General features: G+C 38.7%; 1 protein-coding gene across 1 annotated transcript in view; it reads right to left on the bottom strand.

Annotated features, from left to right (window-relative positions):
• Nucleotides 1-27,720, bottom strand: part of CPED1 (cadherin like and PC-esterase domain containing 1) — a 146,761-nt gene that overhangs the window by 103,383 nt on the left and 15,658 nt on the right. The window contains exons 4-5 of the mRNA XM_033059148.1: nucleotides 9,144-9,250; nucleotides 7,194-7,269 (exon numbers count right to left, since the gene is read on the bottom strand). Of these exons, the coding sequence (XP_032915039.1) occupies nucleotides 7,194-7,269; nucleotides 9,144-9,250 (183 nt within the window). The remainder of the gene's footprint in view (nucleotides 1-7,193; nucleotides 7,270-9,143; nucleotides 9,251-27,720) is intronic.

The following is a 27,720-nucleotide window of genomic DNA, read 5'->3' as shown; positions in this document are numbered from 1 at the left end:
CTTCTAGAATTTACAGCTGGGCAATTTTTCAGCCTCCATAGGTTGGAAAGGTGGGTTTCACAGCTGCAAATATTGATCCACATTAGGAGATGCCTAAAAAGCATTCACAGATTCTTAGGTAGACTTCTGAGTCCTCCAGGACAAGGAATTTTGGTCATAATAAAGCCTAGTAACCTTTGGCTCAATCAGGTACAGCAACCTGCTCTAAGCTGCATAACTGTGAAATCAATTAGCATTGAAAATGCAATTTTTTTTCCATTTTTCAGTGTTGATTATGGAGGATAGATGATTTCACTTGAACTACTGCCACTATATGCCCTGAGACTTGTCACAGAAAGCAGATCTATCCCATTCAATCACCTCCTGTTAGCCATTTGATTTTTGGATGAAAAGATTGAAACAAAGACTACTAATGTACTATGGCTTACACATTATGCCCTGAGGTTGCTAAAGAAAGAGAAAGATCCTTTAGCACTCATTTTATGACCTATGTATTTAGAAAAGCGTGGCTGTGAAACTCAAAACAGATAATGAATATTTAAAGCAAACTAGAAACACTAGGGGCAATCCTGGCCCCCAGTGAAGTCCTGGAAAAATTTGCATTGATTCACTGGAATATGGTTTCTTGCTTGAAATGTAATATGTGATGGACTTGATATATGTTACGAGTTTTATTTGTAATGTCAACATTGATGGAAGTCTGATATCCTGCCCACCCCTGACTTCTGATTTAGCTGCCCTTAAAAGCTTTCCACATTAAAAAATGCAGTGATCCCACCCTCTGTAATACACTTAATCTCAAAGCAACACACTCTGGATATTTAGAATTAAGAAATGTCAAACTACTTGTCATTTCTGGAAGTTTAAACTATCCTACATAGGTTTAGTACTAAAAACAAACAATTTATAAAAAACAGATCTAAAGGTAAATTACAGTAATTTCACGATTACAAGCCGCACCATTTTGACTAAAATTTTGTTCCCACCCCGGAAATGCGGCTTACACTCAGGAGCCGCTAATATGCGAATAATTTTCTGACATTTACAACCCCGGAAGTGCCAGCCAGGGTGCCGAGTCGAGCACCTGCCAGTAAAACCCAGGATTTCACGATTGTTACAAATTGGTTACTGTGTTGCACGGTGGGTGGGGCCAGCTCAGTGCCGGCAGCGCAGGGTGGGGAGGGAGGTAGTGGGGCGTGGCCAGTGGGGTAAGCAGGGGGCTCCTGCCCCCGCCTGCCGCTGCCGCCGTGGGTGCCGGCAGGCTCCGTGCCCCACCTGCCACCACAGGGCAGCGCCGGGCCGGGGTGAGTGAGCCCAGCGGCAGCGGCGGCCGGCCCCGAGCGGCCCTACTGAGTGGCCCCACCGAGCTGGGCCACCTGGCCCCATCAGCAGCCCCAAGCGGGCCGAGCCTGCACAGCCTTAGCCGAGCCACTAAACCCCGCCCTGCCGTGATTCTGTTACTATTTGGCAACTTTGTTGCACGTGGGTCCTCGCTGTGAACGACAGAGTGGCTTATACTCAGGTGCGGCTTATTTATGGACAAAGAATGAAATGTTTGCCAAGACCCGGAGATGCGGCTTATAGTCCGTGCGGTTTGTAATCGTGAAATTACTGTAGTTTAAACTGTGGGTTGAAATGAACTGAAATTCATTGTGAAGTTTAAGAGTTAAAAAGATAAAATTATGACAGTGCTACATTTTGTATGATGCTGTTTATTTTTTCCTTTAGAAACATCAACAAATACAGCTTCAGTTTAGATTAATCACTTACCATGTTTTTTGCCTCTCTGTTATGGCAGGTGCATGAAAAACAGTACTTACAGTATTAATATAGTGTTTGTGTCTTTATTCCTAAACTATCCTAAGAGTTAGAGGTTTTTTCCAATTGTTTTTCCAATATTTTTCAGAAAGGCTGCTTCTTCTGTGTGCACTCTTCATACTAGAACTTAATTACACAGATAAGTTATAAAACTTTGGAAAAAGCAACCCGGTGAAAATGCTGACTGACTGTGCATCATTAGCCACAATTCTGTACTAGTGACAGGGCAGAATACAGAAGAGTATAGGTCAATTAATTAACTAATTCAGCCATTTTACTTCTTTTCAAACTATTATTTGCTGTTAGTTGCTCTTCTTACCTAGCTGAGATTTGACACTGCTGTAAAACCAACAAAAAATTCCTGCCCCACATAGTTTATTATCAAATTAAGTGTAAAAAATCAGATGCTGATTTTATTGGCCACTCTTGAGGCTCTTATTAACTTCAGTAGCACAAAGGGAATAGTCACAAACCTGATCAAAACTGGTGTACAAATATTTATTAGGGCCAGCTGCCAAAAGAAATGCATGTCTCTATAAAAAAATAGGTTCCTGTCTCAGAGATATTGAATTGTTACAACAGAAAATGAATTTGATCTATAACTTCTCTCTTCCACAGGTGGTTCTACTGTGCCTTGCTTTCTACCCTCAGGTCACAACCTTCATGTTGACTCCAGAGTAATCCAAGGACACTGTGGACAGGCAGCAGGAGAAGAAAGCTAGCACAGGGTTAGCACCAGACCATAAACATATCACAAAGAGGGAGTAGAGTCACACAGCTGGACTGTCTTGGCTCTCCCTTCCATACAATTTCATTAGGCTCATGCCTATCCCAAGACCTTCTGTGCGATTAACGCTACTGGCCAGCCCAGCAGGAGATCATGGGAGTGCACAAGGCTGGCAGACACTCATGAAGTCTCTGCACTAGTGACACTAATAAACAGAAACACAGAAGGAAGTATATGACAAAAGTACTACTTCAAAAAAGGATCAATTATTTGCATGAGTAGAGAAAACAGCTATACATGGCATGGGCTGGGCACCAGAAGTGATGAAATGAGGCATATGCTTACATGGAAAGACAGACTAATTTGGATTTCTTACAGAACAGGAAAATTAGGGAAGCAATGCTATAAGCAGTTCCACTACTTTCTCAGGCAAAACCTGTCAAATACAGTATTTGCTGTGCATGCATCAGGATGTGCCCTATACCAAACCTGGGCAATTCTGCTCACATGGTAGACTTTAGTCTTCTCCATCTCTTGGCTGGGAGTAGCTCCAGGAGGCAGCCAAGCCCAGTTCTAAGCCCACATATGGTGGGTTACCAGGTATGAACACCTGAAATCTCTTTGACAGTCATTCTTCAACCTCAGAGAGCTTCCAGGTCCAGGTCATTTGCAGGAAGATTTAATTTCCAGATCACTACAACTACTGCAGCAATAAATTCCAGGAGCCTTCCTTGCTTATCCGTTAGCTATATCAGAACCTTCTCAAGGTCCAAGTCCCACACAGTAAGACACCAAGCACTTGAGTAAAATCTGGGTCAACTGCCCTGCAAAAGCAGAACTTCAAATAATCCTCTCAGACTGTGCAGCAAGTAGTCTTCCATGTTGAATTCTAAGCTTTATTACTATTCTTATGCCTCTTCACAAATCCATTGCCACAAAACCCATACATGCCCATCTTCCAGCAGCCCTGTCTTCAATGGTAATCTAATTTAATCCAATTTATCCACACACAGCATGTATTTTTAACATTTTTGCTCCTCTAGTCTTCTTCCAGACTGATTTTTCCTAACTTTTTTCTCTTCCCAGCTTCTTTCCTAAAAAGCAGTCATCACTGGTATGTGTATTATTTCTCCCTGCCCCACAGAGAGAGGAGCAATAAGAAATATTAGACCAACAAAAACATTTTCCAAAAACAAGCACTAGCCTAATATTTTGTATAAATCATTTCCTTTCCTATACAACAGGGTTATGAGAATGGGCGTGCTGTCTTAAATACAAAGCCTAGCAGTTTAAGAGTTGCACAACAAGAAATAAAATAACATTAAAAAAACCCCAAACCATTTCACCACAGCTTATCAACATCAACACTGTCACAGCCACAGTAAATCCAGTAATCCCATTTTCTCAGCCTTGCTGCCTGGTGTTTCTTTCTACAACTTACTATGTCTTTAATTAGAGAACATAATTCTTTGTGTTTTCCCTTTTACAGGAAATTGCTTGGCTCCTTGAAGGCTGACTAAATGACAGTAATAACAAATCAACTGATCCTCTTTAACAGGAATTGCAGAGAAACCCTGTTGACTCAAGCACACAAGAGTGAAAGTACATAACTGATTTGAGAGGAAACAAACTGTTCTGTGGAGGATATACTGATGAGAACTGTTCTTTCTATGAATAATTTTTAAATTAGGATCAAACAAATCCTGCTAATTGGCACCTCTGCTGTTGTTGGAAAGAGAGATCTGTTGGAGAATGCAAGCAAGAAAGAAGTGGAAAGAGCTGACTTTATCAGATGAATGGAAGGGGGAGTATCTAAGTCTCACCTCTAGACTAGTTTGCTCTAACTTATGCCTTTTTGTCCACTGAATCTAAAATCAAATAATTTACCCTTCTGATTCTAATTTCACCTTTTATGGATGATTTCCACTCATTCTAAATTACATGTCACATATCCAATGATACTGAATAGGATTAATTTATGGGTTGAAGCTCTGAGGTCTGGTCTATACAGAGATGACCCCACTGTGTATCACAGTCTAAGTTCCCATTCCTGTCAGTGTACATCAGTGTAGTCTACACAGTCAGTGTGGAGCAATTCATCAAATCCTGAATTATGCTGAAAATAAATGCTCTTTCAGGCTTGCTTACTCTAAATACCAAGTGCTGCATTCAGTATCCACAAATAGACATCTATTGCCAGGCTATCCATCTGAACCTCCAGCTGCTGGACCATAAAGGAAATGGGTCCTATGCTGAATCTGCCCATTCTACTGGGCATGCTGGACTCTCCATAGCATCTTAAGTGTCATGAGAACCTTGTGTTGAAATAGCTATCTCAGCCCTAGGCAACATGCTGATGTGGAGATACCTAGATTTAAGAGATACAATTTTTTTTTATTTTAAAATGCTTCAACTAATTTAGGTTCAAACCTTTCTTTTTGGTAACAGAAAAGTGAGGGATGGGCCTTTTCCTGTGTGAGAGTTCTTCAGCGCAGCGCTAGAATAATCCTCCTTTGCTGTGTGGATTAAGATTCAGATCCCTGCTGCAAAGCACATGTATTACTTCGATTTCAATGGGATTTCAACATCAGCCACAAGGTCTTTTCTCTTTGCCAGGAAAGAACTAAAAATATGAATAAGGAATAAGATGCTTACAAATGGCCCTTCTCTGAAGATAAGTTGTGGCAGGTTGACCTTGGTTATGTGTCAGGTGTCCACCAAAGCCTCTCTATCACTCAGTTGGACAGGCAAGAGAAACTGTTATTAAATGTTTATGAGTCAGGAAAGGGAGAGATCACTCATTAATTACCATCATAGGCAAAAAAATGTGTGGGTATTAATTGAATTTATTACCAATCAAACCAGAGTAGGATAATAAGAAATAAAACTAAATTTTAAATACTTTCCCTCCATCCCTCCCTTCTTCCCAGGTTCAGTTTTACTCCTGAGTCACTACCTCCTCCTCCCTGCAGTGATGCAGGGAGAAGGGAATGAGAGCTGCGGCCAGTTCATCACTCATTGCATCTGCTGCTCCTTTCTCCTTGGTGGGAGGACTCCTCACATTCCAGTATGGGGTCTCTTCCTCATAGGAGAAAGAGAGCCCAAGGAGAGTCCTTCCCACAGGCTGCAGTTGTTCATGCAATGCTCCAGTGTGGGTCCTTCCCATGAGGTGCAGTCCTTGAGGAACAGACTGCTCCAGCACAGGCTCCTCTCTCCACAGGTCCTGCCAGGAGCCTTCCCACAGAGTCACAGCTTCCTTCAGGCATCCCCCTCTCCTGGCCCTGGGCGCTCCACAGGCTGCAGGTGAATCTCTGCTCCAGTGCCTGGAGCACCTCCTCCCATTCCTTCTTCACTAATCTCTCCAGGTGCTGTTGTGCAATTGTTTTATTTCACTTCTTAAATATGTTATCTCAGAGGTGCTACCGCCACAGTTAATGGGCTCAGCCTTGACCAGCAGCAAAGCCATCTTGGAGCTGGCTGGCATTGGCTCTGCTGGACGTAAGGGAAGCTTCTGGTAGCTTCCCACAAAAGCCACTCCTGTGGCCCCTCACTACCAAAAGCTTGCCATGAAAACCCAGTACAGTAGAAAACACAGAACAGCTAAATAGAAGAGTCATATACAAAATGGCTTATACCATGTTTATGGACAGCAGTGAAAATGCACATATTTTAAAGAGAAAGCTCTGTGTGTAGTAAGTGCCACTTGTGTTTGTGGTTTTGTGCTGGTAAAATAATAAAACCACTGCAACTGGCCTTTCTTCAAGTGGTAAGGCAAACCAATGCTGTTCAAATGCAATCTGTTACGACATGAGCAAGGCCTACCAATTTTCTCTAGGCAGAGGTGAGACACAACTGGGTAGCAAGTATCTGCAGAGACTAATTCAACACACCTATTTTAAATACATACTTTAAAATAAAAAGAAGTAGCATTTGTAGGTATGTGTCTCTCTCCACTGACGTAAATGGAAGACTAGAATACTGCTTTCAGAAGATACCTAACTTCTAAATGGTTAAATGAGATGCAGTGAATCCTTTCTGTCTGTTAAATTTAGTATATATATTTTAAATAGTGGGAAAGAGAGGGAAGCCTAAATAGACCTAATAGAGTGCACAACAGTTTTTTTCCAGTTTCTATTCAAAGATGAATTTTACCCATGGTAAATTAGAACTCTTTGGAAACTTGCCCATAACCTTTAAACTTTTCTGGTTGATGATCTTAATACACAATAAAGGCTTTTTATCAGTAAATTATGTCTGGATGGGAACCAAACTCTGACTCCTACTCCTTCTCCATGCCACAACATTTTTGTAAAGCTGAACAAACATATTACACCAAACTCAGGGCACAGAAGTGTAAATACCAATACTATATTAACACAAAACAGTCCAAAACAAAGACACAGTCAAATTATTTCAGCAATATGCAATAGCTGAACAATGCAGTATCTTTACCTGGAAAGATACTGTATAATTGTAATCTATATTTAAGTTTTTAAAATGGATTATCAATCCTTCATTTTTTCCCTCTATGCATTCATGGCTAAAAATAAAATGGAATTTTAAGCTTGACAGTCTCATTTCAGAAACCTCCTGTGACAACTATTAAAAGACCATCATCACATATTCAGATTTAAATAAATCAGATTACCTGAAAAGGCTTTTATTATCTGGCATAATCCCTCTTTTCTGCAAAGAAAATGCTGGATTTCTGGAAGCAGGTTTACCTGTAGGTAAAAAGAGAAGCTTTAATGATTTCATTCAGGAAAACATTATTTTTTCTTCAATGGAAAATGCCTTCCAGGAGTTTGTATTTCATTTATCAGAGACACCTCATGTGCAAAAGTCCCATCATTGTCAAGAGGAAATGATAACTTTGCCCTTCCTGTAATGTTGCAATAATGAAGTTAAGACGTGGACTCTTCTTCTGTGTCCATAACAATGCAAAATTTTAGGCCTATATTTCTCCCTCTGGTTGCTGCGTGTTGACCCATTCCTTGTCTCCTTTTCAGTCTCTGCGGCTTCACTGCTCTGTCCAGGTACCAACCGCTGGCTCTCCCTGCATGGAAATATCCTATGCCTCTTAAATTGCTGTGCCTGGGATCAGAAATAACCTAAAGTAGCTAAATCACAGGCAGGCTCTGCAGCAAAACACTGTTGCACTTTGGTATGGACATGCCAGCAGCATGTTAGTTCAATATTTAAAGTTTTCCAGAGAAATGGGCCATCTGGTTTAAGTCCCTGCTCTGCTGCAGACTTCCTGACAGAACTTGGACAATTCCTTTGATCACCTTGGGTCTCAGTTATTCATGTGTGACACATCTGGACGTTGCAGCATGCTGCCAGGATTATTATACTGCTCAGAATCAGAGGCTCAGATATGGTAATATAGGCAGAATAAGAAAAAAGCAGTTTGCAGAAGCCTTGGGTGCTTTACTATCCGAGTATATTCAAAGCATGTATATTTCTAGCAAACTATAACTGCCATGAACGTTTCACTTTGCACACACTTTGATATGGCATCCTGCCCCAGGGAATCCCAGTGTATGTGCTTGAAGCTCTGACTTCTGTGGACACCAGTGGTTTATTGTACCACCAGAGGCACCTTCTAAAAGCAGCTCCATTCTCTCAGACCCTCAAGCTGGAGTCATTAATTTAGAGTCTTGTCATTATTATCTGTGCTATTTTACTTAAAATACAAGACAAACTGTAGGTGTAGCTTGGTCACATTTTATCAAAGACTTCAGTTTATATCACTCATACACTTTCACATACAGGTTGAGTGTTTACATAGAAATTATATATCTAAGTAACCTAAACTGTGCCCACAGCAACCTCAAGTGAGAAAAAAAACCAAAAAGCAATCCTGAAAATACCAAGATAATTGGTATTACTGATGCTTTGGACAACGAAAATGCAGGTTGCAGTGCCAGAGCAAAGAATTCCCTCGAAGGCCCTAGTTCAGATTATACATTATTGATTGTAGGAGCACTGTCACTCTTTGGAGAAGTGCCTAAATTGTGTTTACAAAGGAGAAATTACATTAGCTGAAACTCAGTAGTGATGTAAGATATGAAGTCTAAATTCATCCATCTCTATCTTCTGCCTACACTATCAATCTGAAATATTGCATGCATTTTCTAATTGTTTCTCACCATTTCTAAATTCTCTTCCCCAATAGGAAAAATTGCTTAAATAATTTCCCTTGTAGACACTTTTGCAGCCAAACATGCTGGTTGAGGGTGGCTAAGAATGCAAAAGTTCAAGCTGAAGAAGAGAAAAGGGAAATTTGACACTGAGTTGTAACAATTTTCAACATTTACACTGAAATACTTACAACCTAACATAAAAACTAACATACTATGTTCAAATGAGAAATTGCTTTTGATAACTGGGTGTGATATAAACAAGAATGAAATGTTGGTACCTGAGAAGTATTTCTCAGTAAATAGAAAACATGAAAAAAACCTTCATTTCTGCTAAACCATGCTGCTGCAGAATAAAATAAACATTTGATATTTCTCTTTTTATGAGTGAGGGCTGAAAATCTGGGCTAGCCTGTCCTTCCATTCCCACGAAGGATAACACAACAATCTCATACCTTCTGGAAAAGCTCTAGATTACGCAAATCTTCTGTTTGAAAGCATCCAGTATCACCATTTTTTCTGGAAGACAAGCATATGAAAAGATCCCAAGGGTTCATACCACCTATCCGGAAAGAAAAGAAGCACTTTGAGAAAGAAAATATCATGCAATTCTTATTTGCATAAAAAGTACTTACAGCAAAGTCCTGAAGAACAGCAAACTGTTGGAGAGCTAATTACATGAACAGCTACAGGTGGCAGAAGGATAAAAGACATACTTGCTATCACAATTCAAGCTTTGGAATTATATTTAGGTGTTTCACAGTGGACATTCCCTTTTATTCCTGCCTACTGATGTCCAAACCCTGCTGTTTGACCTGTTTAACATTCAGAAATTAAAACGTTTGGTAACATGATGCTGCTTTAAATTGTTCTTTTTTTTTCTCAACATGCATGCTCATAACACATATCCAGTGTTATTTTGGTGTAGTGGATTCCTAAATATTAGACACCAGACTGCCAGACCTAGAACTGGTCGACAAGTGGGAATTAGATTGCTAGCTTCCGAGTTAATGTGATGCTTTCTGGGACAAAGCTGACCCAAAGATACAAATAGGTCTTGAACTTGCTTATATCTCAGGATGTGATGTGGTGTAGAAATTGCTTCAAATAACCTTGGACAGCTTCCTCACTGTCATTTGTTTTCCTCTGTATACAGCCTTTGTTATCTGGACCAGTTAGAGACGGTGGCAGCTCACAACAGAATTATTACATCTGTTGAGGACAGCATGAGTATGTTCAATAAAGGGTAAATTATTTCACTGACAGGAAGAATCAGTAATAATGAACTTACAAGCAGAAAGGGCAGTCAGAGAAACACTACAGCATCCAAGGGTATAGAATCAGGTCTCAAAGCTCCCTGCAGAATAGCTATTTCAGGGACAGGTTGGTTCCTTTTCCCAAGGTTGGGAAGATTACATGTATTTTATTCCATTTTGTGCTATCCATCTGTGATGCCTTCTTAATTTTATTAGGTTACTTTCTTAATTTGGTCCCACTGATGGCCCACAGAGGTATTTATTTTATTTATTTTGTTTCTTTCTTTCTCCAGAATGTATTTTTTTCCCATACCAATCATGATTACAAATGTCAAGCAGGGTAAAGATTCCACTTAAGGAGATTTAACACTCAATTTATGTTAAGTACAGTAATGAACTGATTGTGTAGAATGGATCCAGGACTATGAAAGTAACTATCACTTTTTTATGTTCATAAGCAGTGCGACAAAGCTGAAGAGATCCATTTTCAGTTACACTGCATTTATTACTGTAACAAGTTCTTCAATTTCACATTATGAGAACCAGTATTATGGTATAAAAGTAATTAGGGTATATGAAATTTAGGCAAGACAGATTCGCTACATGCTTCTTTGTGAAAGAAATAACAAAAAACCCCTGCAGGTAGATAAAAATGTCACAGATAGCAAACAAACAAAGCATTAAAGAAATGTACAAGCAAATACCTCATTTTAGTGCAAAAGTTTGGCAGTGCTAACAACCTACTCAATGACCTCACCAGCTATGTAATTATCAGATAAGCAAGATGTTATGCTTCTGACTAGTAAACACCTTTGAATAAATCATTATAATTACATATAAATCACAATGCCTAGTTGTGTGCAAATTGAAAAGGAGCTGGAGGGAACTCCATTTCTCAGAAGCAGCTCATTTCCTTCCCTTGTTTATTGTGATACATCCTGCCCTGGGAAGAATTTGATCCCTGACTCCAGAGGATATGCTGCACTGTGTATTTGCCTTTAGGATACATCAGAGTGATCAATATGAATGTATCTAAGGGAAGGAAAGGAAAATGTACCCTCAGATCTGGTGTGCTTCTGAGCCAGTGCCCAGGAAGCAGAATAGTTCAGGAGAGCTTGGGTGCCTGCCATTACTTGTGTTTTCTACTCAGAGTAATTAAACCTCTAGCCAGTTATTTCAGTACAGAACAATCAGAACTGAAGCATGTCTATTTATAGAAGTCAGGAGACTTCCTATGAAAAAAACAGTGTACACCTAGTGCTGTCTCTCAGATTCAGGCTGATAGAGCAGTGACTTCTATTTAAATGTATCGATACATTCCTCACAAACTTTACCAAACAAGTCATGGGTTACAACAGCTATGTAGTTCTAGAACAGGCTCCTCTACGAATCCATTTTGCCTCAAATTTGCCCATGTCACTCCTTCCAGAGCTTAACGTTTTGTGGAAAATGAACATCTATGATCAGGAAACTAACAATCTGTCTTCCTTCATCATATTTAATTATAGCAGAACTATATGTCAGGAAAAAAAGTGCTACTCTTATTAGTATTCCAACAACATCACATGGGCCACACAAAGGACCAAAGATTTCTTTCACAGAAATTATTTTTAAATTAAAGCAAGATACATGTGAGCGAAAACATTTTACAATAAAAGAGAAAGAACAAAAGAGATAGTAATAATAAACACCATCTGCATGGAAGGACTCATGTTTTAAAATGTTTCTAGAGACTTTAATTAAGAAGCTTTAATAATGTCCATAATATTCCATTTTCAATGTACAGACTGTTTTGCTGGTTCCCTGCAGACTTCAAACCAGAAGCAGGCTTTTACAGGACATTTGAAGGGGAAAGTTAAAAAGAATGCTTCATATCTGAACAATTTAATTACTAGCAATTTGCATTAAGCTTTTCCCACAAAATGAACTTTGTCTCTAGTTTTGGAAATCCTGTTTGCTTTATTCAGCAAACCAGTGGAGCTCAACACACAGGAGCTGTAGATCAGTTAGATAGCATAAAATCACACCTTATGGAGATACTCTCTACTCTTTGTATTATTTTGCACTTGGACAAGTAAAAGGGTGGTAACAAGATGAGAATATGCAATTGCACATTCATCTGCTTTCTGAATATCTTTTCAAATCAAGACAGTTTAGTTCAGCCTGTTAATTAAGGCCCTGTATACACAAGGAATGTTCATCTGCAGAATTTTATCTATGCAGTCAAAGTGAGCTTTAAGTGGATACATGCTGGCAGCATGATGCTTTTATTCACCTGCCTTTTGCCAGTTCTTAGTTTCTCATCTCCTGCAGTCTTTGGAGTCGTCATCCAGTTCCATCCCAAAAAGTATTTGTAACTGCAATGCGTATCTCATGTTTACCTAAGAATATCAATCTGAGTTTCTACTTCAATTAATATTAGTACAGCATGATTTCATTGAAGTGATCACCTTTATTCTGAATGAGTCAAAGAACATGCTATTCAATTCAGAGAGGAATAACCTTCAAGACTGAAAGTGGATGTAATGTACAAATTCTAATTTTGAATGAGATAGCACTGTTTTCATTGGCTTTGACATTGATTTGTCATGTGAAATAATTAAAATAGCTAATGCGGAAAAAATAATTTAAAAGATAACAGTCTAGGGAGAAAAGCAAAGATGTTTTTTAGCAGCAGAGGAAATAGCAATGCAGACACCAATAAAAACATTTAACTTTTTCTGTAACAATATTCTGCAGAGTTTTTGTATTCTGATATAATAGACCAAAGTTAACAGAAACCAAATGAGAACAGTAGGATTTAATGGGGTTTCAGGTTTATAGAGAAACTCCAAAAATTTCTAAAGGTGATTTCTAAAGAAAAGTGATTTTATTTCAGTCATTGAAATGATGATGTTCTCCCCATGAGCTCTGGCATTGGAGGCTAAATTTTGAAAGAAAACTGTTAGATGCATGCACCTCTGGAATTTTTAATCTCTTAGGCGAATATTATTTAATTTAATCAAATTACTAAATTCAATTTCATTACCATAGACTGAAATTTCATTTTGCAGTATTAATGTTTCCATCCTGAATTTTGAAATAAAAGAACTGAACTCTGAAAATCAAATAAAATGTTCATCTTGCATGTTTATCTTCCTGTATTACATTCATTCTGGGGGCGGAAAGCCACTTGGCTTTATTTTTATTATAATCTCAAGTCAGTTTGTAATTTTGCATTTACTTACACCAGTATCTTGAAATTAGAGTAATTTCACAATTATAAGCCACACCATTTTGACTAAAATTTTGGTCCGAACCCAGAAGTGCGGCTTATAATCAGGTGTGGCCAATATATGGATGAAGTTCAGAAATTTGCCAACCCAGAAGTGTGAGCCCACAGCAGCCCCGAGCCAAGCCGAGCCCGCCCAGCCCCGAGCCAAGTCAGTAAGCCCCGCGATGCCGCGATTCTGTTACTAATTGGCAACCTTGTGAAAGTTGCACTCGGATTCTCACTGCAAACGAAAGTGCGGCTTATAATCAGGTGCAGCTTATAATTGTGAAATTACTGTAATCAGTTTATGAGCACTAGAGGAAAAGAAGACAAGAAGAAACTGCCAGCATTTGTTTGTCAAAAACATATTACACAAAAGTATTTATTTTCTTCTGACAGAGTAACTGATTTAGTGAACAGAAATCAGAGTAACTGATTTAGTGAACAAAGCAAATATTAGCAATGAAACAACTGGACTTTAGTAAATCTTTAGACATTGTTTCGACATAATATACCCATGAGGTGACTGCACAGCTATTTGACAAAATAAAGTCTAATCCACTCTCAAAGTGGAGTTTCTTTGGAATATCAAGATACTCCACTGTACATTCAGTCCTGCTCAAACTTTTTGGTAACAAATTTCATGATGGAGTAATAAGTGCATTTATAAATAGCAAGCGACATCAAATTGAGAAGTATAAGGACTTTGCAAAGCATGGTCAGAATTCAAAATAACTCTGATAATTGGTCCAGATTCAGCACAAGGAAATTCAAAACTAGGTAAAAGTGCCATAATTTGTAAGAAATCAAAAGGAGAGGTACAATTTGCCATAGAGAACTACTGCAGAGAAGGACCAAATTTATAAACGGCAAGTGAACTAACAATACAATACTGTTGCCAAAAAACAAACAAACAAAATACCCAACAAAAACAAAACAAAAACCCCCACAAAAACAACAAAAAACCCAAACAAAAATATCCCAAACCAACAAAGCAAATATAATAATTCTTCAGCTGTTGGCAAGTATTTATCAATGCTGAAAGAGTTGAATCTACTCCTTTAAAATTTCAGTTTCAATTTATTCCATGCCAATTCCCCACAGAATTCTAAATAGTAGCCCTGCAGATATCAAAAAATTGTAACCAAACCTGTTTATGAGAGTTATGGTGGTAACAATGATCGGAATTAATCCTTCTGCTTCATTTTGTGTTGGTCATACCTTTCCAGTAGCACCCTTCCCCAGTTTTGGAAAACATGGTTTCAGCAGGCAGTGGACAAAGGAGATAGATTTTGGAAGACCTCCTACAGAGGCTGACTTGGATGGAGTCAATCCTTTGTCTAGCAACTCACACAGTGATGTCTGATTTGATACCAAACTAGTTTACAACACACCACTCTTTTAACTATTTCTGGGTGTCAGTGCCTTCTTGGTGTCTCACTCTAACCTGCAGCAAGGAAGCTGGGATGATCATGAGGCTGGAACAGGACACAGCCAGGACAGCTGACCTCAACTGGCCAAAAGAATATTTCATACCATATGATGCTGTGCTCAGCAGCAAAAGCTGGAGGAAGAAGGAAGAAGGGAGAAGGGGGGAAGACACATTCAGAGTGATGGCATTTGTCTGCTGAACTAATGGTTTGGTTCCATCCATTATGAAGCTCCCATCCTGGGGATGGCTGAACACTGCTCATGGCAATGGGTGAATTAATTCCTTGTTTTGCTTTGCTTGCAGACACAGTTTTTGCATTCTCTACTAAACTGTCTATCTCAATTCAAGAGTTTTCTCACTTTTACCTTTCTGATTCTCTCCCTCTTCCCACCAGGGGGAGACGAGAGAGCAGCTGGGTGGTGCTTTGCTGATGGCTGGAGTTAAACCACAACATCCCAGAATAAATTTTTACACACCCAAAATAAGTTGTCTCTTTAATCACTGGAGACAGAATACAAAGTAAGCATTTTAATTTGCAGCAAGGGATATATAAAGAATAGTTTCTAAACACATGTATCAAGTACTGGAATACCTTACTCTAAGGAGGCTATAGAGCCCCTGCTAAGGGAGATCCTGAGGTTTGCACAGGATCCTTTTTTAAGAGAAATTCGTATCAGCTCTACTTGAAATGTATTTTCACGCACCTCTAAGCTGCATGGATATAAAGAGAAGATTTTCAGGAAAAGTTATTGTTTACATATTGATGCATTGAACTGTATCCAGTTACAGCATGGTGTAATCCTGATCTATAAAAAAAAAGTGTAAGTTTTAGATGAATGTAAGTTTTAGCTTTATGAGTCATGAGTCCTCATAGTATACAAGAAAAAAAAAAGTCAACCTCCTCTGCTCCTGCATGGTAATGGAGGGAGCACAGATTGTACTGAGGAGTCAAGTGAGGAAGCACGTACATATGAAAGTAGCTGTTTGTGCACAAATCCTACTTTAAACTGGACAGAGGAATATGCTGGGCTTCAACCCTGTCATGTAGTCAATTTATAAGATACAACTGTTTGCTAGCCAGGAGTTTAAAGTGGAAGTGCTAACAGATGTCTGGAAGACAGAACTTCTGCCTCACTGACTGCCTCTGGATTCTACACTGAATTTTATGTTCTTCAGCATCTCAGAGGGCAGCAGCATCAAGCAGGCTGCATGACGGGGTCTGGGGATGTGGGAATTCTACACCTCTGAAGATCTGAACTTCACAGATAACACTCCAGGGGAAAATATCCTTTGAAGCCTATTTCTGGTTACAGCAGTTTGGCTGTCTTATTGTGCAAATATCAGAATGCAGTTTGTTGGACTGAATAGTTTTTCTTTGTTAATGACATATTCTCTTGTAATCTTTTGATATAATTGTTTCATTTGTAAGACTTTACCTAAAGGAACATCTCACACCTAGGTGCTCAGGAATTTTCTCCTTAAAACAGTAGTTATTGTGGAAGCATTTTAATTTTCTTTTGGTGTGATCCTTGATGGTCACAGGCTATTACCAATATGGACTCACTATGACAACAATGAAAAAATGATCATTCCACAGGACAAGAGGTGAGGTTTCTAATATTTTCTGATCTGTTCTGGAAAGCATCTATTCACCTGCCTATATGCAAATCTTCCACAATTTCCAAGTGTGTTCAGACTGACTGTACTCTGCCATAACACATAGCCCCATAATCAGTAGTTTAGCTGGACAAATTAGGCTAAGAGCTATAGTCACACTAATCGCACTGGAGTATTTGAAGTGTAAAAAAATACTCTACCCTACATATGAGGCTGAGATGGTTGGACAGAGCCAATTGACACAGTCAATTCATTCACAAAATACTTTGTGCAGTTGCTGTGTGGCTGCCAGGGAAAGGCTGAAGGAATCCTGAGGACAGTCACTACTCACCCCCCTTGAGGATGATCATGATTTTTTTTTGGCTCAACTACTCCCTAACTAAGGGGATCTGAATTGCCAAGGGAGGCATTCTCTGTAGAGGAGACACTGGCGTGAACCAAATGGAACCAGTGTAATTCCAAGGACAGTTCATCTGTCTCTGAACAGCTTAGCACAAAACAGTGCCCTATACCCAAGAATTAATGCACAGTCACATCCGAGTTCAGAATTTGGGCAGCGAAATAGGCATTTGAAGTTTTTTGCAGTGCCTCTCATAAAAACAGAGTAACGGCTGACTTATCCTGTATCCCTTCCCCAAATGCTATGGAGGTACATTGGATCTAAATACAAATGGAGAAGCATAATTCTTCCACTCTTTCATGAAATAATTATTTTATTACTTTTTATTTATAGCAGGGATAGGTTTCAAGCCTGCTTTTCTTTTCAATCCAAAGGCAAATCTTAAAAGTAAAAAAAATGAGCATAACATGCCAAGAGCTATCTGTTTCTATCAGAAATATTCTCAAATGTGTAAAGATATTTTAATTTCTCTGCCTGGTCTCAAACTCTAAAACTGCCTTAGACCTAGCTACCAAGTCAAAGAGTTACCATCTTCCTTACTGGAGCAATTGATAATACGAGGTAGATGACTTTCTCCAAAGAAGCAAAAGAAATCTGTTGTAGGTAAAGTACAAGAATGGAGAACATACAGGACAATCCTTTCTCCATTTACATCACATTGAGTCATGCAATAGATTAACAATCATTTCTTCAATCAGTACATTACCATACTGTAACAGACAACCTAAAAAGAATTTTCAGGCCTGCACCAAATATTTTAAAGTTGGGTTTGCAATTTGCAGATAACTGTCGGCAAGACAACAAAAGGTACAAAAAAATTTAATTGCAGTATTATTAAACAATATCCATATATTTTTTCTGTGCAACTGAAGAATGGGCCAAATATTTTAAATAAAAGTACATTCAAAAACTGTATTAGTCTGACATGGGGAGAAGAATACTGCAGTATTGTAAGGCAGGTCTATCCAGGAAAGACTGTCAGGCTAAGAATCATTTTCCACTGAGTTATATTACAGATTGTAACTCTAACAACCAGGTTTTATCATGGCATAACCTGTCAACTCAAGGTATGAAAGCATGTTGTCAAAATACTTTCTGAGCTGTAATAGAGTTCAATAGCAAATAAAAGGAAAATATGCAGTTCTGACACAATGACAAACACACTGGGGAAATTCAAACACTCAAGTCTGTTATTCCACTTCTGTGCTTACACATCATGCTTTGGATGAATATTCAGATTATTCTGGTATGTTCTCCACACACGGGTATTTTCTGCACAGCAAATCCCAGTGAAACCAAAAGCTCCTAATAATCCAATACGGTATGCACTCCGTGTATGCAAGCTAAAATAACTTACAGCCCCAAATGCTCCCAAATGCTCAAATTCTTACTTCATATGTATTTAATACACAACATAAGCTACAACAGTCAGAGCTGCTATATATGTTTCTCACCCACACACTGTGGGACTTAACTTCCAGTGGGATGGAAGTACTTGGTACTTAGTTAAAGCACAGATGTTACAGGTCCACCAAAGCCCAGCTAAATCCATCTGTGTAGGTGTTTTCTTGCCTTCTCTGAAGGTAGAGAAGGAAATTGCCAGACAAAAAAGATTGAAAAATATTAGCTATAGGCTACTGAGAGTAGATTGGCATGAAGAACCAGATGAAAACTGGAAGGAAAGAACATGCATGTGGGAAGAAGGGTCATGCTGCTAAGACACCCAGGGAGGGACCAGCATGCACAATGGACCCCAGAGGAACAGCAGCAGGTGGAAGAATTTAAATAGCACCCTGCTCCATCTGCTCCCAGGGACATTGCAGGAAGGGATCTGCCCACAAAATACTCCTCTCTCTTATGCACATGCATACACACACACGAAGGAGCACAGAGAGGTAACCCCAGCAATCCTGTCAGAACGACACAAGCCCCTGCCCTGGTATCCTCAAGATGTCCCTGGGGAGAATCCACCACAGTGCTGAACACGATGAGTGAACAGGAGCCCCAAAGCACTTTGTGGACCTTGTGGAAGCACATCTTAACTTGGATGAATGTGTACATAGAACTTAACAACAAGAACAAGTGGTACTGAGGCACTTTCCCCACTAGACTATTGCAAAACCTGCAGATCTTGATACACTTATGAAGAAGAATCTGAGGTTTTACAAAGGCACATGCAACAAACAGAAAGAACTGGTGGCTGGAAAGAAGAGTCAATTAGAAAGTCATTCCTAGGGACAAGGAATTCTGCCCAAGGAAACCAAATTGCCAGCTTGTGATTACTTTCCATCCTGCATTTCACTCCAACAATTCTACCACTCCCACTCTTTGCAACAGAACATGAGGTACCTGAGCTGAGAAGCACTCTGAATGATGGCAGTAATGAGAATTCATCATTGACTTTAAAAGGTAGAAACTGAGCTAGAGCTGAGAAAATAGCCTCTTCTATGGATATAGAGTAACCTCAGGATAAGCAGCTAATGAGCAAATGTCTAAATGTGCTGTCTCATTCTAATTACAATGAATGAGGATACCAATTACAATATTAAAATAATGATGTTAAAATAATAATCACATATGCAAGAAACAAAAAACATATTTTAAGATCCAAATCGCAGACCTTGATCACTGCAATTACAGCACTCAGGCACCTATATCACTCCTTATTAATGTGCCAGATTATGTAATACCCAGCAGACATAAAACAATACCGAAAAAAGAAGCTTGGGAATAAAGGCAATGGCTAAACTAAACAGTTTCAGAACACAGGCTCAACCACTGGCCTGCAATCATCTACTGTGTTTGTTTTCTTTTCCCTGGGTGGCCATGCAATGCCCCAGGAGACAGCCTAAGCCAGTGACAGTTCCTAAAATTCAGCAAAAAGCAGGCCACCCTCAGTCAGGGGAAAAGGGTTTAGATACATAGGCATGAGTCATACTGCATCACTTGTCCTTAGAATTGACCCATTTTATTTATGAGTTAGACAAAACTGCAAAAGACAGTGATGCAATAATAAAGTCATGCCTAATGTAAGGATTTCCAGTTGAACTTCACAGATCCTGGTTTCTGTGTGTCAATATGCTGCCTTTCACTTCTACTCACCTGGTGTGCCATGGGGTAGTGGAAGTCCATGATAAATATCTGGACTGCCACGTAGAGCATCCATAAAACATGGATGACCTTAAAATTATCTCTGCAAACATTTTCAGGAAATATAGGGTCAGACCTCACATTTGAAGTCCAACAGATACCTTCACATTGTTAGATTTGCAAAAAAAAAGTGTGTACTATAACATCTAGAGTGTAAATCATATTGCCATGGAGCTGGGGAAAGGAAGAAGAAAATCTGATGCTTTCTCCTACCTCACATATCATCCTGTCATAAAAAAGGCAACCTAAGACTGTCAACCTAGTCTACAGTTACCTTCTGAGCTGAATACTGAATACTTCTCTTTTTTTACCCTCAGAGCCTTGCTTAAAACCCTAACACTACATTCCTAGGGAAAATAGGGCTAATATGTCAAACTCTATGTATTTATCCTTGACTTCAGCCCCGTCTTTATAGAAAATTACCTCCATTATTTTTTGTTGAAGAATGACTTCTAGACAGGCTCCATGGATACTTGGCCTCACTGTGACTGTGGAACCTAAAGTGAGAAAGTTTTTTATACACTTGCTGAAGCTAAATGTGAAAAAGATATTTAAATGCCTAATTCCCATCTAGACAGACAAATGCTTCTTGATTTGCTCTAAAACAGATAGATCTTCTTCTTATTTTGTCTATCGGCCTGTTGAACAGTACTTTGGTATACTGATGTGTTTTCTATCTTACCTACTGAGAAAAAAAATAGTAGTGAACTGGCTTTCTTCCAAATAAACAAAAAAAGATCATGTCTTCTCCATTTTACACCAAAAGTCCTTCTTCAATAAACAGATCAGCTGAGCTGTATTCTATCAGATCTAAAATAACTGTGGTTCTGCCAGATTCATCTTGCATTTACAAAACACAGAAGAACACTCAGTAAGCACTGTATATATAAACTTTTAGTAGTTGCTATAAATTAAAACTGAAAATCCTTTTTATAGCTAAATATTTATTTTTGAAAGCACTACCACAAATGTCAGAAACAAAGTCATTACAACAACAATAATCTTGTTATAGAAACGCTTTACGACTTTAATAATTTGGTTCAAACCTTCCTAAAATGCACACCACTCAGATGCTTTGTACTTCCCTCTATCAGAGTAGGACTGCATTTTATTTATGCGAGGCACCATTGAGGAAATATGCTAAGACTGTCTTTTTTTAATCGTGTGGTCCGTTAAAGTTGCTCAAATCCTATTCTATTGTTATTTTTTAATGCAAATCCCTTTGATATTTTGCCTTTTTGTTGTGAAAAATAGACATTGTTTTGTAAGGAAACATGCCTGCCAAAAATGATAGAAGTTAATGATATGTGGGGTTTTTCCTTTTTAATGAAAGGGAGGGTGTCACTTTTAGTAATAATTTTCTGTAGTAAATATTTTTTTCCAGAAATCTGAAGTTTCTTACGACTAACTTGAAACTGAGAAATAGTTTCTATTTCTGAGTATGTCAGAGGAGCCTCTATTCTCTTTGACATCTGTGCAAACTAGGATTACCTCCAAATGGACAACCTCAGGGGCTGAGTAAAAAAATATTCCATGTTACATTGAAAAATCAACTCTGAGGGAGTACAATGAACATCAGAAGGGTAGAATAATCATTCCCCTCATGAAGAAAAGGTTCCCTTTTGATGTAAGATAAGCCAGCATAACAACAACACGTTGTGTGAAATTTTCAGAAACATGTTCTAAACAGTGGGTGGCTACTGCACTTTTGATGTCTGGGGTGGCTTTGGGATGCAGCATTCAAAAGAGCTGTCAGCTGAAAGTGGATGCAGCTGGAGAAAGTTGGAATCTGAACCTAGGAATGGCGTGGGCTGGCTGCAAATTACAATGAAGGCATACACAGTGTATAAGCTTTTTGCTGCCTGAATCAATAAAAGTCATGGTAGCCAAAGTTAAAAAAAAAAAAAGTTTTTGTTTTTGTTTCAGTGGTATATAATGCCACTACCTAAAATGGGAGCAGTGATGAAAGGCAGCAGCACACTTCACACAGCTGACCAGGGCTCAGAGCCAGTGACTACATCAAAAAGGGTCCACAGCTTCCAGCAGCCAAATCACTGAGCAGTCCTAACCAACAATCCCTTACAGAGTGTGCTCTGGCAGGATGGTGACAGGCTTCTGGCTAGACTGACTCACATTCTCCCAACACCTATATTAGCAGACAATTATCTGACATTTAGGAACAGACATATATATTTATAAACCAGAGTCTCGGCATGGACCCTATCAGAGCCAGGATTCATTTCTTAAAGTAAAACAAATGCTTCTTAAAGGGAAGCATTTTAAAAAATACTTTAAAAAGAAATTGTATGCTGTTACCTTCTTATCTGACACGCTACAGTTATAAAAAATTGCCTCAACCCTTTTTACAGGCTTTGCATGCTACTAGCCTACTACAAAGCTGGTATACTGATGCCTAAATCCCTTGTAATTATTTAAGTTCAGTAGACATACACATTGCTGCTTTCCTTTGGCCAACGTGTGGATCTTCCTGGACACTGGTGTTTTTCAGATTCTTTTAATATGACATAATTTATTCCAGTAAAGTTTTAATTTTAGCTCACTGTGTAATCAGAGTGTATCATTTCAATTATTGTAATCTCTAAGTCAGCCCCTTAAATACCACTCTCCACAGGACTGTATGTTTTGTTTAAAAAACTAAATAGAAAATTCAGAGAAATATATGTTTGGTACATTTAGTACTAAATGCTATATTTTAGTTTTACCTGGCAGAGCTCAATGTCCTTATACTTTTGTTATAAACAAATAAAGAATTTCACTTTCTAAATGAAAAGAATGCATTTGAAACAGAGGATTCAGTACAATCTTACAGAGGGTTTATTTTAGTAATACAAAGAAATCATTTGTGTACTCTTCTACAAAGCATGAACATGTTCTGCTAGTGATTAGGAAGAAGAATACATATTGTTCAGAAAAACAAATGATGCATATAGATTTTCTAACATGAAACCACAGCATCACATTAGACAGCAGAATTCATTTGTGTATGTCAGAAACTTACGTCTTGTACTGAAATCAATGATGTGTGTGGCACAAGATTAATTGCTAAAAGCAAAACTGAAAAGTGATCAAGATAATGTATATTTCTGGTATGCATTTCCTTCCCAAAACTAAATGAACTTCCATGTTATGGAAGCAAATTAAATCTGTTGCATGTTTGTAACTCAGTATGCTCTGAGGAGCACATTTCTACCTATTTAGCTTGTTTAGGAAGCGCCTTGTTTAGCAACATACAAAGAGGTGCTTCTAAAATGTGTGTTTTATTTGTCAAAACTTAGCTGAGGACTCACACAACATATATTTTGCATTAGGAAACCAACTAGTTTTGTATACTGTACCAACGGTTCACCAAAAGTATTTTGGGAAGAGAAGTTACATCTGCTAAATTTGAATATACATATGTATTTGTCTGGTAACCCACAAAATATTTCTGTGGCTAGCTTCACCATTATTATTTTGCACAGTATTTTAAATTACTTACTTATAATAGAATGATCTTGTGCTTTTGCTGGCATGCTAGGATCTCCAGTCCTGCTTATTTAACCTCACCTCCACAGAATTGTTTACACTTTCAGAACCTGATTTCAATTTACTTTAATTTTCTCAGAGACTTTTGTATTTACAAAAGCTGAGCATCTAGTGACCTCTCTATTCCTGACATTTCCTTTACTCTCCACTATGAAAAAGAACAAAAACCCCAGTGTCCCATTTCTGTTCCAAAAAAACTAAACTGCTTCCTTCAGTGGGTTGGTCCTTGTAATTGAAAATGGCAACCAGATGTTTACAGAACACACAAGAAATTTTCCTTGGGGCCTTTAGTCTTTATAATTGTTTGCTAAAGTTAGTTGGATTTCATGGAAACTTGTCTGAGGCTGAAACAAACAGCAAGCAGGGGCTCCTCCTATCTATATTCTGAATAATAATAAAAAAAAAAAAAAAAAAAGTTAGAACTAATGTTTCCTGCTCTTGTTGATGTATTTCTAACTACATAGAAAACCATTCACTAAGGGAGAAAAATTGATACTCTTAGTACTTATTTTACATGCCATTCCATGAAAAACATCCCTATTTCACAACACACTATTTGCTTTCTACTTTCTCGAAGTTCAACTGGCTATTATCTAAGCATGACTGATTTTTGTTCCCTTCCCTTTTCCCCACACCCATAAAGAATATATTCTCATAAATTTTGGGGGTTTTGAGAATATTTTGCATTTTAAGAAGATGCTGTAAACTAGACTCGAGTGACCACAGCCAATTAATACCTGACATCCCTCCATCATCTTTAGAAACTACCATTTTCCCTTTTCAGTTTTTTGTCTTCCTGATTTTCTCAAGGCTAGTCATGTACTCCAAGAAGTCTGCGAGACCATCTTGTTATCCCAACAGGGGACCCAGTACACCCAATAAAATCTCTTTACCTGATATTCAAGACATCTAAGATGGAATGCTTCACAGCTCCAGGTAATCCATTTGATTACTTCACTAGCTTTACTCCCAAAACAGATTTCCTAATAACAACTTTGTTGTAGTACATCATGCCCTGATTACTACAGGCATGATGAACAGATTGTTCTTTTTTCCTTGGCAGCAGAATTTGTTAACACTTTGTGTTAACAAGCACCTCTGTCCACCCAAACATACTAGTCTTCACACTCATTAAAGAAAGAGCATCACTGTGTCCTCCTGTCTCTACCACCTTCTCTCATTTTCACCAATTTTGCTGATATGGTATGTCTTGGAAAATGAAAAACCGATGTCTGACAGTCTCAAGCCGTGGCCCTGGGGGCTTCCAAAACCTACGGCTGTAGTTTATTCTCTAGACTAATTAGCAGCTCTGAGGAAACTGTTACTGGCTGCACTAACGAAGGAGCACTTCTGCAAGTTCCTACCTTGCTGCTGGCCAGATGTCAGCAATTAAGCTGATACTTTTCCTACTTAGCCTCTGGTCAAAAGTATGAACAGTGAGGGGTGGTACAGTATGCTAAAGGAATAACATAAAGATATACAGCAAAGAGCATGCATTTCATCCTAGTTCTGACAGTGACTCAAAAAGTTTCTATCCTAGTTTTCTCCATCTCTAACTGATGTGGCAATATTTTCCAGCCTTTAACTCCAATTGTGAAGCAAAGGGAACTGAGTAATTTTCTTCCATGAAAAATGTAAATTTTCTTTTTAAAGTAATTTTTCCAAAGGATACCCAACAAACCAAAATGAAAAACTGACAAAGATTGATTTGGAAAATTGTTTTTGGGGAAAATCAGAATTTTTTTCCATCTGTTCCCAGCTGCTTCTTCAGTCATGCAATATATAGAGAGACAGAAAACTTTGCAGCTAGCATCATTCCACATCTGTGAACACCTGTGCTTACTCCTACAGCCTCATGTTCCCTGACATTCCCCAAGCATCAGCTTTTGCAAGGAATGAGCACCACTGGGGGTACAAAGAAGCAAAAGAACTCTCTCTACAGAGACCCAAGAGGGGGACACAGAGGCCTTATCTTCTATAATAATACAATTATGAAATGACCATTTTACAGCAAAATGAATTATGCCTGAATATATTCAGGTGGCTTTATCAGTGACATACAGAAGTAACGCCACTTTAAATATTAGACAGATCTCTTGACCCGAGCACATAAAGAGAAAGGCCAAGATTTGCTCAGATTTGCTCCCACGGGTCTGTTGCTCAATCATCCCTTCCTGTTCCTGGTGCAGCTCCACCCAAGCACCACTCCCACATCTGCAAAAAGCAGATCATCCTCATAACTAGTTGCTGGAACCAGGGCTTAGTTTACACAGCCAAGAATTTAAACACAGCATGCTCTTAAAATGACAGAAAACAGAACAGAATTCAGTGCATATTGATAAAGTCAGAAAAGAGGAAATAAATTCAGATCTAATATTCTTTGCAATATATGTAAATTTAAGTATCTATGTAGTATATGATCTGTACTTAACAATGTCAGTAAAATGAATAGCACATGGAAACGGTACTGATTTCTGTGGAAATTGACAGAAAAGCTAAATATTGACCAAAGCTAAGATGGGTTTAATACTTACTTTATGGAACAATAAATCACATAGAAAAATCCCAACCCAAATAAATATTTGTACTGTAGTGATCTTTCTAATGGCATGGCTAAAATTTAATCTTCAATGGATGTCACTCAAACTGCAAAAAGAGGCAACAGTAAAGTTTAAATACTCAACTGCATTATTCTAAAAATAGGAAATTATCATATAAAAGCAATACTATGAAAATTTATGACTCTTTTCTTAAAGTCCCTCATTGCAGTTGCAAAAGCTTCTGCTAAATTTCTAACACCCTAAGGCTGCAGGGAGAATATAATGTTACACTGCACTCAGTTTGTCAGGAGTCTTAATACATGTGCTTTTTTCCATGGCCAAACTGATGGGCTACCCTTGAGTTTATGCACCATCTTTTCCATTCTAAGAGCTAGTGGTAATGACAGAATTTTGCATGTTATTGCTGAATGAATTAAAATTGGCCAGTCAGATCTGTAACATACAACTGAACACATTTCTTGGAGCCTGAAGTTTGCTGAGATTTGCTTAACTATTAGTAAAGGTGAAGAATTGAGAAATGAAGGAAATGCCTGTTATGGGAGGGTCACCAAAGACTAATGAGGCAGACATATTCAGCAAAGGACAGAAAAACTGATGGCTCTGTAAGGAAAGGTGTAAGCAGTTTATTCATCTTTGAAGATAAATCTGGGCAAAGCATGGAATTCAGGAAAGATTCAGGCAGCAGACAGTAACTGGGAACGTCATTTTCAGAGGGCAGAAATGCCTATTAGCGAAACAAATTTCTAATAAAGCCTTCCTTTTAAAAAATGTGAAAATGTTGGCAGGGTAGCACAGAGTCATAGGGACATACACAACCTGTTAATCTTTACTGTGGTAACAGAAATGAGAGCTTCTCAGACTGGAAGAACAGGGAAGAAGGCAGAAGACACTGGAAAATATTTGGCAAGTTCTTCTCTGGTATTTGCCACTCTGGAAGGATCTAAGGGGGCTCTGAAGCCAGATGGCTCAACCCACTCATCTCTGATAGATCAACACAGCTCTGTCCTGGGCTGGAGGCAAGGAAGCCCAGAGACTTGTACAGCTCAGTATGGCAAATCTCCCCTGAGAAAGCCTGGAAGTGTAGAGCTTTCTAACTCCTCCTTCTGATCCTTTTATTATTTTCCACAAGATTGTGACATCCATTTCAACACCCTCCAAGTCTGTGGCAAAGGCATGTCTTTTTCCAGAGGAGAGGCAGATTTTCACATTTTATAATGGATGGATGGATGGAAGGAAGGAAGGAAGGAAGGAAGGAAGGAAGGAAGGAAGGAAGGAAGGAAGGAAGGAAGGAAGGAAGGAAGGAAGGAAGGAAGGAAGGAAGGAAGGAAGGAAGGAAGGAAGGAAGGAAGGAAGGAAGGAAGGAAGGAAGGAAGGAAGGAAGACCAATCATACAATGTGCCATTTGTAGATGTGCTGTGCAATACAACCTCATACCTTTCTTAACAGCTGTTATGATGAGCTGTTTGCTCATCAGCAACTTCTTTTGAACTGCTTGCTTCAAAACAGATTTACCACAGATATTTACTGGATATACTGACCATGTTAAATGACATTTCCCTAGGTAGTAATCCTAGCTCTCTGCAAAATCTCACATCCGCTACTAACACAATTCTAACACAGTTCCACCTCTCTATCTCCACCTCAGCAGCAGAGAGACATGTTAAACTTACAGCAAACCAGCTCATTTAGGGTTACTGCAAAAGGAAGTCTCAAAGAGCTCAAAGCAGACACAGGTATCATCAGTCCATGGACTTTTCTCTTCATGTGGGTTAAGTTGTTAAGGAATGGTGAAAGCAGCACAAATACTTTTTGTTCAA

This window comes from Catharus ustulatus, chromosome 4 (assembly GCF_009819885.2).
Source record: "Catharus ustulatus isolate bCatUst1 chromosome 4, bCatUst1.pri.v2, whole genome shotgun sequence".
In the NCBI taxonomy this organism is placed as follows: Eukaryota; Metazoa; Chordata; class Aves; order Passeriformes; family Turdidae; genus Catharus; species Catharus ustulatus.
Note: the sequence above shows the minus strand (reverse complement) of the source record. Positions and strands in the feature narration are given on the sequence as shown.